The sequence below is a fragment of the Carcharodon carcharias genome, chromosome 11 (assembly GCF_017639515.1).
Source record: "Carcharodon carcharias isolate sCarCar2 chromosome 11, sCarCar2.pri, whole genome shotgun sequence".
Lineage (NCBI taxonomy): Eukaryota > Metazoa > Chordata > Chondrichthyes > Lamniformes > Lamnidae > Carcharodon > Carcharodon carcharias.
Window position 1 is genome coordinate 57,762,673 of NC_054477.1, and position 12,703 is coordinate 57,775,375.

The 12,703-nt window shown below is 39.5% G+C and overlaps 1 protein-coding gene across 2 annotated transcripts in view; it reads left to right on the forward strand.

Annotated features, from left to right (window-relative positions):
• LOC121284037 (palmitoyltransferase ZDHHC20-B-like) overlaps nucleotides 1-12,703 on the forward strand; it is a 123,607-nt gene that overhangs the window by 66,427 nt on the left and 44,477 nt on the right. For both annotated transcript variants that reach the window (XM_041198998.1, XM_041198999.1), the window contains exon 6: nucleotides 5,883-5,915. In XM_041198998.1, the coding sequence (XP_041054932.1) occupies nucleotides 5,883-5,915 (33 nt within the window). The remainder of the gene's footprint in view (nucleotides 1-5,882; nucleotides 5,916-12,703) is intronic.

Here is a 12,703-nt window from a genome sequence, read left to right on the forward strand (position 1 = left end):
ATGGCAACTTGGATTCATTTGTACACTATAAGAGAACAAAATTTAACATTATCATTACTGGTTAATGCTTTTTATGTGGGATGTATTAATGACTGAGTCAAGTAACAAGGATTTATGTTGGAGGGGAGAATCTTTTAAAGAGGGTTGATTGTGCAATATATAAATATTGATCATTGTAAATATGTTGTACAATATATAAATATTGAACATTGCATTCCACCTGTAAGTTATGGGCATGTATATGTTTGCTCGTGTTAAAATTTTGTAAGGTGTGCAAAGTTTCTATTTGATATGTTCTTTGGAAATAAATTTAACAAATTTATTTTTCAATAGATTTCTGGGTTTTAGATTTAATGGATTTACAACTTGATTTTTAGCCCTCCATTTTTAAAAAAATACTGTTTATCTCTGCAAGTGATAAACTAAAGAAATATTTTGCTAAACCTGTCTGTTCCATTCTTTTCATTTGTATGTTCGTTATAGTGGTTTACCTCTATAAACAGACAGTGCATCTATGAACCAGGTTGTGCCTTTACCCACGCAGTACCTAAGTAAATGTGGTTAGACCTAGGGACTGAACAGTAACTCCTGCTCCCTACTGTACAATAGCATAAGCCACCACGTGATCACCTCTACTTTGAAAGACAGGAGAATATGCATATTATGGGCTCAAACTCAGGGAACATAGGACTTATGAGTAGGAGTGGACCATTCGACCCTTAAAGCCTGCTGTGCCATTCAATAAGATCATGGCTGATCTGATTTTGGTCTCAATTCCACCTTCTCTCTCCATAACCCTTGACTCCTCTATCAAATAGGCATTCAACTCAGTCTTGAATAAATTCAACGACCCAGCCTCCACTGTTTTCTAGGGAAGAAAATTCCACAGACTGATGACTGAGCAAAAATTGCTCCTCAAATTGTGTCCTTAGTTCTAGTCTCCCCCACAAGTGGAAACATTTTCCTGGTATCCATCCTATTAAGATCTCTCAGGATCTTATATGTTTCATTAAGATCACCTCTCATTCCTCTAAACTCCAGTGGGTAAAGACCCAACTTGTTCAAACTTTCTTCACAAGTCCTTCATCCCAGGAATGAGTCAAAGGAACCTTGTCTGAGCTGCTTCAAATGAAATTATATCCTTCAAAAAAAGGAGACAACTGTACACAGCGTTCCAGATGTCATCTCACCAGCTGCAGTAAAACATCCCTACTTTAAATTCCATTCCCCTAGCAATAAATACCAACATTCCATTTGCCTTTCAAATCATTTGCTATATCTGCATGTTAACTTTGTAATTCATATATCAAGGCACCCAGATCCCAGTACCACAGAGTTCTACTCTCTCCATTTAAATAGTTTACTGCTTTTCTATTCTTCCTGCCAAAGTAAACAAGTTCCCACATTATCCTCCATCTGCCAAATTTTTGTCCACTCACTTTACCTGTGTATATCCCTTTGTCAACTCTGTACCTCTTCTTGACAATTTATTTTCCTGCCTATCTTGGTCTCTTCGGCAAATTTAGCTAGCATTCAAGTTAGTAACATAGATTGTAAATAAATGGGGCCTTAGCGCTGATCTATGTGGCTCTCCATTAGTTAGAGCTTGCCAACCTGAAAGAGACCCATTTATCCCTTCTCTCTCTGATTAGCTAACCAGTCCATTATCCATGCTAATATGTTACCCCCTACACCATGAACTCTTATTTTGTGTTGTAACCTTTGATGTGGCATCTTACCAAAAGCCTTCTGTAATCCAAAAGCCTTCTGTAATCCAAAAGCCTTCTGTAATCCAAAAGCCTTTTGTAATCCAAGTACACCACATCTACAGGCTGCCCTTATCCAACTTGCCTATTACTTCCTTAAAGGACTCTAATAAGTTAGTTAAACAATTACTCTTTCACAAAACCATGTTGGCTCTGCCCGATTGGTCTCATTATGATTTTCTAAATATCCTGCTATAACCTTCCTGGTTTCTAGTAATTTCCCAGTGACAGATGTTAGGCTAACTGGCCTATAGTTTCCTGCTTTCTGTCTCCCTCCTTTCTTGAATAAAGGGGTTACATTTATTTTCCTAACCACTGGGACTCCACCAGAATCTGAGGTATTTTGGAAGATTATAGTGGATGCATTGGTTATTTCTTTAGCCACTTATTTTTAAGACTCTAGGGTGCAGGTCATCAGGTCAGAAGATGTGTCAGACTTTAGGTCTAATGGTTTTCCCAAAACCATATCCCTGTTTTTTTTTTAATTCATAAGATGTAGGTGTCACTGGCTAGGCCAGTTTTATTGCCCATCCTTAATTGCCCTTGAGGCAGTGGTGAGCTGCCTTCTTGAACTGCTTCAGTCCATGTTGTGTAGATACACCCACAATGCTGTTGGGGAGGGAGTTCCAGGATTTTGACCCAGGCACAATGAAAGAATGGCGATATATTTTCAAGTCAGGTTGGCGAGTGGCTCGGTGGGGAACTTCCAAGTGGTAGTTGGTGTTCCCGTCTGCCGCCCTTGTCCCTCTAGATGGTAGTGGTCATGGGTTTGGAAGTTGATGGTAATTGTATTAAGTTCCTCTTGATTTTCAAGTATCTTTTGGGAAGTTTTTTTTTTAAGTCTTCTACAGTGAAGGCAGACACAATATATTTGTTCAACCCCTCCACATTTTCTTATTTTCCATTATCAATTCTGAGATTCTGTCTCTAGAGGACCAGTTCTCCCTTTAATATAAAAACTACAAGTATTTAAAATTACTGTTTTTATCTTTCTAGCTAGCTTTCTCTAATTTCTCCCTCATCTTAAGTTATTTTTTGCTGGTTCACAATCACCCCAGTCCACAGATCTTTGCAGAATTGTACGTGTTTCTTCAAATTTGAACTTTAACTTCCTCATTTAGCCATGGACGATGCATCCAGTCTTCCTTTCTCACTGGGATAAATCTTTGCTTAAAGTTATTAAATATCTCCTTAATCTGCCACTGCATCTCTACAGTCCTAACGTTTAACATAGTTTCCCAGTTCACTTTAGCCAATTCTGCCTTCATTCCCTTTATTTGGTTTAAAACCCACACCCTCACCCTCAAACTGAACGCAAAATGCATGTTATGATCACTGTTTCCTAGAGGTTCCTTTACTGCAAGGTTATTGATTAACCATGGCACATTATCAGATCTAGAATAACCTGCTCCCTGGTTGGAACAAGAGCATAACTCTAAGACATTCTCCCGAACGCACTGAGCCCATCTTCCAGGCTACCTTTGCCTATCTGATTCATAAAGTTACCTATTTTTACTGCAGTTCCTTTCATACACGCCTCACTTATTTCTTCCTATACACCCTGTCTTACAGAGGAACAACAGTTGGGAGGCCTATAAACTATGCCTGCAAGTGAGCTCATACCTTTCATATTTCTCATCTCTACCCAACTGATTTGACATCTTGCCCTTTCAAGCAAAGGTCATCTCTCATGACTGTACTAACGCCATCCTTAATTAATGGAGCTACCCCAGATCCTTTTCCAAGCTACTTGTCTTTCAGAAAGGTCAAATACCCTTCAATATTCAGGTCCAAGCCTTAGCCACTCTGCAACCATTTCTCTGTAATGGCAATCATGTCATGCATTTTTATTTCTTTGTGTTAACAATTCAGACATTTTGATACAAATGCGCATTCATATACTTTTAACTCCATCTTTTTACCATTTTTGCAATCTCTAGCTTTGTCTACCACTACTATCACCACCGCCAATAAAACCATACTAATAAATTACCTGTGTTTTAGAAGATACTTATTTCAATTAATGTTATACTTATCCCAATTAAAATTCCCTAGTTTAGGGAAGAGAAGAACATAAATTGCTGACCAACTAATTTCCCTTCTTTGTTGTTGCACTACACTTGATTTTCTTTGGAATGCTCTGAACCCACAGAGACAACCCCAGTTCTTCAAACTCTCACTGCTGTCTCAAGTTACCCTCTATTTCTGGGAAACAACTTGTAACTTCTACATCTATTGGAGTCTGGAAAAAGAAGCATCTCGTTCTCCTTCTGCACCAAATTCTCAATTACATAATTAGTTGACATCTCACTCAGGCATAGTCTCCTCTCCATGCAATTTGAAAACCTGTCTGCTAATAGCTCAGCTTCCTGCTACAGTAATTAACACCTATTTTGAAGGCAACTACTTTCAGCTGTTGGCAGGTAATTACCACTGCCAGGCAGCTCCTGTTTAACAAGGCCATTACTAACTTGAAATCTGAAAGTTCTGTGTCAGAACCTGACTCTTAATCTAAATTTAAAGGTGAACAAAACTTACTAGAACCTATGTGAATAAAATTCCCAACTACACACCCAGTCTGCATCTCACTCAGGTGTGTTCTGAGGGCTGTAAGAAAATTGCCAAATTTACTAAACATGAAAACGATAAATGAACATTAATTAGTACAGATACTTTATTTGCAGCAATTAGATAAAGGCACTTCTGTTGCACCAGCTCTCAATTTAAAATTGATCCTCAAAGCATGTTCACTCAATTATGGACCAAAATGCCACCACAGCGCCTCTGAATATCTTTGTACCCTTCATGCCCTCAGACTAACTACTTGGGAGAAAGTCAGCCACTGATGCATTCAAAATCTTTTCAAGACCTGAGCATAAAGCATCAAGGTAATACATTTCATAACTGTCTGAGGTAATCAACCATTCACTTATTCGTTACATAGAACATTTTCCCATATAAATAAATCTGCCACTTTCAGTAAAATTCAAAGTTGCTGGCCTGTATTCCACCAAGGTGACACGCTCATCAAATTGAATAGAATGACATGTAAAAAGCAAAATATTGCAGATACTAGTATATGCTGTGACTGTCAACAAAATTTCCAAAAAATAATCCAGTCTCGTCAAAAAATACTTTTTTATTATTGTTGCAATTAAAATATATTTGCTAAAACTGCACATGAAATAAATGTCAGAATACTTTCATGAAGATCTAGTATACTTATTTGTAATGAGCCCAGCATTGCTTGAACTCCAACACTTAGATGAATGTAAAAGATCCTAAGACCATGGAGTTCCTTGTGTGTCCTGGCTAATATTTACCCCTCAACCAACATCTAAAACAGATGATCTTGTTATTTCTTTCATTATTGTTTGTGGGACTTGCTGTGCACAACTTGCCTGCCACATTTCCTACATGACAAATGACTACACTTCAGAAGGTTGGTAGCAAAGTGCTTTGGTATGTCCCGAGATTGTGAAGGACATTATATAAATGTTATTTCTCTTTTCCTATTTGTTTTGCATTGTAGTAATCAAAACATGGAAATGTAGGGAAAAAATAAGTCAATTAATTGTGTAATTGGGAATTTGGTGCAGAAGGAGAATGAGGTGCTCCTTTTTCCAGACTCCAATAGATGTAGAAGTTATAATTATATTTGCCCTCCTTGGAATTACCACATTTAGCAAATGCCACTTATTGGCACATAGTGTACTTCAACTGGAACAACACACTGTATGCAGTATGTATGTAAACTGAATCATAAAGTTGGCAACATTCTCAGTTTTCAGAAATAATATTTGAGATTTCACCTGATTTTGCACCAATGTTAACTTTCCAAAGAAGAAAATGCTGAAAGCCCACATAATATCTGGACTGAGTGCAACTGAGAAATGGTAAAAATAATAAAAGGAAAACTGAAAAACATTGAAACTTAAGCCAAAAACCCCATTGAAGGTTCCACCTCAAAGGAATTGACTCTCTTGTTACTCACCATCTGTTCACAAAGACAATCTTGTGGAATAAGTCAAGTATATCAGTTTGCTGGTTTAGTTTAGTTGAAGACTGAGTGGACAAAACTTGACTAATTTTGTGCTAATCTTTTGTTTTTTTCAGGTGTGTATTAAAAATGGATCATCATTGCCCTTGGTATGTTGTGTCATACTGTATGCATTTCAGTTATACTTAAAGTAACAAATGGACCAATCTATAGTGAAAAAATCTTTCACAGAAGGGAGATTGACATGCAGGAGGGGAAAGGACTTCAGTCAATCTTTTTTAAAGGATACCAAGAAAGAAAATATAGCACTTAATTAGGAGCCAAAAATTTCAAATAATGGTTGCATCATGTAACTGTTCAGCTTTATTTTAGTGTAAAATGCTAAGATTTATCAAAAATAGATATAGTATATGATATCCTGACAAAATGGGTAGAATACTCTGTTTCACTGTTCTTACAGAAATGATCATACACTGATACTTTCAGTACAAAAATAGTTTAGTTATCCATGAAGCTTCTATTTTCATTATGGAAATGTAATTTTATAACTTTTCTACAATGACAGCTGTGTTGTGGCTGTACTGTTATTGCATGTAAAACTGCTGCAGAGTAGCATTTTTGAGTTACAATGGAGCAGTGGAACACAACTTTGATTTTCTGATTTGAGTTCTTTATTCTTCTATGTGACATTAAGGGTGCAGAAATTTCTCACCTTGAGAAGAGAGCAGAAATTGGGGGAGATTTTCCCCTAGCTTTGCTCATGCACTTACAAAGAGATGTCCAGGATACATTTACACTACGACTATAGGATAAGTGTATAAGTGTTTAATGCTGATACTTAGTAAGTTGTGTTAAATGTACTTTAAATGCAAAGGACCTGAACTGATATTTGAGCAAAGTAGGATGAATCTCCTGCTTCGTGCCAATGCTAAACTTGCAGAATGACACTGACAGAGGCCTAGGGAAGGTTTCCCTGCATTCTTAAGTGTGTGTTGTGTGAACTAGGTAGATTAAGAGAGAAAAAGAGAAAAAAAAATCGATCAAGCATGATCTTGGGAGATCAAGTGAATCATAGAATGATTACAGCACAGGAGGCTATTCAGCTCATGTCCCTGCCAGCAAGTGACATTCGTGCCAGGCAATGATCATCTCCAACAAGAGAGAATCTAACCATCGCCCCTTGACATTCAATGGCATTACCATCGCTGAATCCCGCACAATCAACATCCTGGCAGTTACCATTGATTAGAAAGTGAACTGAACTAGCTATATAAATACTGTGGTTACAAGCGCGGGTCAGAGGCTGGGAATTCTGCAGAGAGGCATCTCCAGACTCCCCAAAGCCTCTCTATCATCTACAAGACACAAGTCAGGAGTGTGATGGAAAACTTCCCACTTGTCTGGATGAGTGCAGCTCCAACAACAAGAAGCTTGACACCATCCAGGACAAAGCAGTCCGCTTGTTTGGCAACCCATCCACAAACATTCAATCCTTCTACCACTGATGCACAGTGGCATCAGTGCGTACCATCTACAAGATGCACTGCAGGAATTCACTAAAGCGCCTTAGACAGCATCTTCCAAACCCACGACCACCACCATCTAGAAGGACAAGGGCAGCAGACAGATAGGAACACCAGCACCTGGGAGTTCCCCTTCAAGCCACTTACCATCATGACTTGGAAATATATTGCTGTTCCTTCACTGTCGCTGGGTCAAAATCCTGGAACTCCCTTACAGTACTGTGGATGTACCTACACCACATGGACTGCAGTGATTAAGGAAGGCAACTCACCACCACCTTCTCGGGGCAGTTAGGGATAGGCAATAAATGTTGGCCAAGGCAGCAACGCTTAGATGCCATGAATGAATTAAAAAAAACCCCAAGATCCCACATGTCTTTTTAACCAATTTCTCAACATGCCTGTTACCTTCAACTTGTGCACATACACACCCAAGTCCCTCTGCTCCTGCACTGCCTTTAGACTTGGGCCATTTACTTTCTATAGCTTCCTTTTCTTCCTACCAAAATGTACCACTTCACACTTATCTGTATTAAATTTAATCTGCCATGTGTCCACCCACTCACCAGCCTATATCCTCTTGAAATCTATCACCATCCTCCTCAAAGTTCAAAATGCTTCCAAGTTTTTGTCATTTGCAAATTTTGTAATTGTGTCTTACATATCCAAGTCTAGGTTGTCAATATATAATCCAGAAAAGCAGTGGTCCTAGTACCAATCGCTGAGAACCCCACTGTTTACCTTCCTCTTGTCTGAACAACAATCATTCACCACTAAAACTCAGCAGGTCTGACAGCATCTGCGGAGAGGGATACAGTTGACATTTTGAGTCCATACGACCCTTCATCGGAACTAAAAAATATAGAAATGAGAAGAAATATAAGCTGGTAGAGGAGGGTGGGACAGGAGGAGCTCGATAGGGAGCCAGTGATAGGTGGAGGCCAAGAAGAGACTGCCAAAGATGTCATAGACAAAAGGGTGTTGACGGTGGTGATATTATCTAAAGGATGTGCTAATGGGGACATTAAGGGTAGCAAGCAGGACAAGCTAGTAGCAGATGGACCTAGTGGGGGTGGGGTGGGGGGAAGGGATTGAAATGGGCTAAAAAGTGGAGATGAAACAATAGATCGAAATAAATTTAAAAATAGGTGGGAAAAGAAAAATATATTTGTAAAAAAAATTATAAATTATTGGAAAAAGGAGGGTCGGTAAGTGGATGGGGATGGAGGAGAGAGTTCATGATCTGAAATTGTTGAACTGAATATTAAGTCTGAAAGACTGTAAAGTGCCTAGTTAGAAGATAACTAAGATAAGATGACATCTTCTCTCTAGGCACTTTACAGTCTTCCGGACTTAATATTGAGTTCAACAATTTCAGATAATGAACACTGTCCTCCATTTGCTTAAAGTAGATTTTTGGATTCCCTTTTATGTTAGCTGCCAGTCTCTTCTCTTACTCTTGTCTCACCTCCCTAATTTCCTTTCTTTCTTCCCCTCTGAACTTTCATTCTCCTGGTTCTCACTTGTATCGCCAAACTGACATATGTCATACACCCTTTTTTTCTGTTTCATTTTATTCTCCAACTCTCTTGTCACCCAGGGAACTTGCCCCACCTTTTCCCTTCGTGGGAATGTATCTCCTCTTTAAATGCAACCCATTGTAATATTACAGTTTTGTCTGGGACAGATTTACCTGGGACAAATTTGTTCTTACACCAATGAAGATTGCCCTCCTCCAATCTAGTATATTTACTTCAGATTGCTCCTTGTTCTTTTCCATAGCTTACCTAAACCTTATGATACTGTGAACACTGTTCTCTAAAAATTCCTCAACTAGCACTTGATCCACTTACCCACCTAATTCCCAAGAGCCAGATCCAGCAATGTCTCCTTCCTTGGATTGGAACACGTGATGTTTGTGCTTAACGTTTTTTTTTGTAAAAGGACATTTTAGGTAAAAAGAAGTGTTATATAAAAAAACCTGTCAGTAGACTGTGCTAAGTCCCGGTTGTATTGCCCTCTGGTGTAGAATAAGGAATAAAGGAGCCTTCTGTTTTTCACACAGAAAACTGGGTTTCAGAAGCAGATAGCTGTGTACGTACTCTTAATTGTTAAGGAGTGACAAAACACTTCAAATGGCAACGAGGATAGGATCGTCATTTTTAGGGGCTTTAGAGGTTTTTGATCCAGCTATTATGGACTTTGTAGTTTATGTCAAGCAAATGGAACAGTTACTCATTGTGAATGAGTTTGAAGAGGAAAAGCAGGCCTCAGTGTTTACAGTCATCAGAATGAAAAATTTCACTTTACTGAGAAATCTCATTGCTCCTGACAAGCCAGCAGATAAAAGCTTTAAAGAGCTTGTGGACGTTTTGGGAAAAGCACTTTGATCCCAGACCAGCAATTACTGCCAAGAGATTCAAGTTTCACCAAAGAGAACAGCATGAGAGTGAGTCAGTTTCCCAGTTCCGGCGGAGTTGAGAAAATTAGTGGAACGTTGTGACTTTAAAAGTTACCTGGAAGAAACGTTACATGATCGCTTGGTTTGTGGACTAAGAAATGAAAGAATTCAGCATGGATTGTTAGCAGAGCAAGAGTTGACACTGAAGAAAGTATTTGAGATTGTGCAAAGCATAAACAGGGCAGGGAAACAAGCTGGAGATTTGAAAGCGCAATCTAACAATGCTGAAGTTAACATAGTAAAGTCAGGGTACACTCACTTTCAAACATGTTACTGCTGTAATGGAATAAGGCATAATACAGAAGACTGTAAGTGGAAAACCACAGATTGTCGCTACTGTGGAAAAAAGGACACTAACAGCGTGGATGTAGATCAAAAGCTGATCACAGTAAAGCAGTATCACCAAGAAAAGAGCATCAGGAGGAGCACACAGACAAGTCGCGCTTGAAAACAAACAGGCAGTTTAAAAAGACGCAAAGCTTGGAAACAAAATACAAAAGTAGTGCCAGTCCAGACAAGACAGAAAGTGAAACTAACAGCAACAATGCAGAAGAGCAATTGTATTGCATTCAGTCTGACCTGAAACTGGATGAAGGACTCAAAGTTGGCATTGCCTTAAATGGTAAAATGGTTGAAATTGAGGTTGACACTAGAACATCTGTTTCTATTGCTTCAGAGAAGACATGGGAGAAAATTTTCAAGAAATGGCCCATTGGAGAAAACCCTCCTCCAGCTTAGCACCTACACTGGTGAGCCTGTGAATGTACTTGGAAAAATGTCTGTTCAAGCTAAATATGGAGATCAAATAGCAAGGTTGCCACTTATAATTGTGAAAGGGGATCATCCATCGCTTATGGGCAGGAACTGGTCAAAAGAAATTCAGCTGGACTGGAATAAACAAAGTGCCAACCCCATGTTGCAGTCCTTGTTAGACAAACAAAGAAGATCTTGGAGTTAAGATATTGAAGCCAAACTTGCTGTGAAGGCTGAAGCTTCTCCAAGGTTCTTCAAAGCATGTTCAGTTCCCAACTCAACGTGACAAAGTCAAGCAGGAACTAGAATGACTTGAAATCTTTCAGATAATTGAGAAAGTTGATTATGCAGAGTGGGCAGCTGCAATAGGCCCAGTAGTGAAGGATGATGGACCTATCAGAATATGTGGTGACTATAAAATCATCATTAATCCTATCCTGGAAGTGCATCAGCACCCACTCCCGAAAGTTGAGGACCTGTTCACTGTTCTGAATGGAGGTGAATTATTCACAAAGCTTGACCTATCAAATGCATTTTTGGAAATGCAGCTGAGTGAAAATTCCAGGAAGTATACAACCATCAACACACACAGGTCTATATCAATACAAATGACTGCCATTTGGAATCGGTCACCACCAGCCTTATTCCAGTAAGCCATGGACAAAATACTGGTGTAATCTGCTTCCAAGATGACATGCTCATCACCAGGCAAAAAAACCTCCCAACTCATTTAGAGAACCTAGGCAGGGTCCTGTGTAGACTGGAAAAATTGTAAGAAATTCAAATGCTTGATGCTGAAGCCCTCAGTGGAGTACCTGGGACATGTGATCGATGAAACTAGCCCCTCAACCTCACCCAGAAAGATGGAGGCAGTGGTAAATGCACCATAGCCCAAAAACGTTAAGGAGTTTTGTTTGTTTTTGGGACTTGTGAATTACTTGGGCAAATTCATTTCCAGTTTGGCTACCAAGGCAGCACCACTGAATAATCTGCTGAAGAAGAATGTAAAATGGGATTGGTCGCAAGCCTGTCAGGAAAGCTTCAAGGAACTCTAGCAAGAGCTCACCTCTGTTAAGGTCCTGGCACATTTCAATGAGAAGTTACCTGTCAGCCTAGCTTGTAATACATCTGGATATGGTGTCGGAGTTATCATCTCCCACACATTTCCTAATGGCAGTAAAAGGCCCATGCGTAAGCATCACACACGTTGTCCAAGGCAGAACAAAATTATGCCTAAATTGAGAAGGAAGCTCTTGGACTAATCTATGGAGTCAAGAAGCTCCACCAATATATGTATGGGCGTAAATTCACATGGATTACAGACCACAAGCCTTTAACCTGGTTGCTTGGCCTGAAGTCACAAACCCCAACACTTGCCCCTACAATGTGGGCACTGATCTTATCTGCTTACCAGTACAAAATTACATTTCGTTCAACTGAGAATCATGGAAATGCGGACGCACTTTCCAGACTTCCGTTACACCACAGCTCCACAACTCAAAGTGAAGTCACTGCTTTCAGTGTGAACCAGATAGATATGTTACTTGTTAAAGCGGATCGAATTAGACTTGAAACGCAGAGGGATGTTGTGCTCACCAAAGTTTACCTGTACACATAGAAGGGTTGGTGTGTATCTCAAGAAGTGACTATTGAGCCTACATGTGTAGATTTGAGCTGACTCTGCTAGACGGTTGTTTGTTATGGGGAATCAGAGCTGTTGTTCCTCCAAAATTCCAAACACGAGTATTAGAAGAACTTCACCTCAGTCACATAGGAATCATCAAAATGAAAACATTAGCTCGTCTACATGTATGGTGGCCACACCTGGAGAAAGACATTGAAGGCATGGTCAGTGATTGCCTTCCATGCCCAGAAATGAAGTTCTCTCCTGCACCTGCCCCATTCCATCCGTGGGCTTGGCCTGACCACCCATGACAGAGACTTCATGTGGACTTTACCAGATCACTTCTTAGCTCCTGATTGTGATGGATGCCGGCACAAAGTGGCCTCATATTATGCCCATGAAGTTGACTACTTCAACAAATTGATGCTCTCTGGAATGTATACACTACTTTTGGTTTGATGGAGCAGATTGTGTCTCTCAATGACAGACAGTTCACATCCTGTGAATTTCAAACGTTCCTGAAAAACAATGGGATCAAGCAGATTTTCACCTCGCCTTACCACCCATCCTCAAATG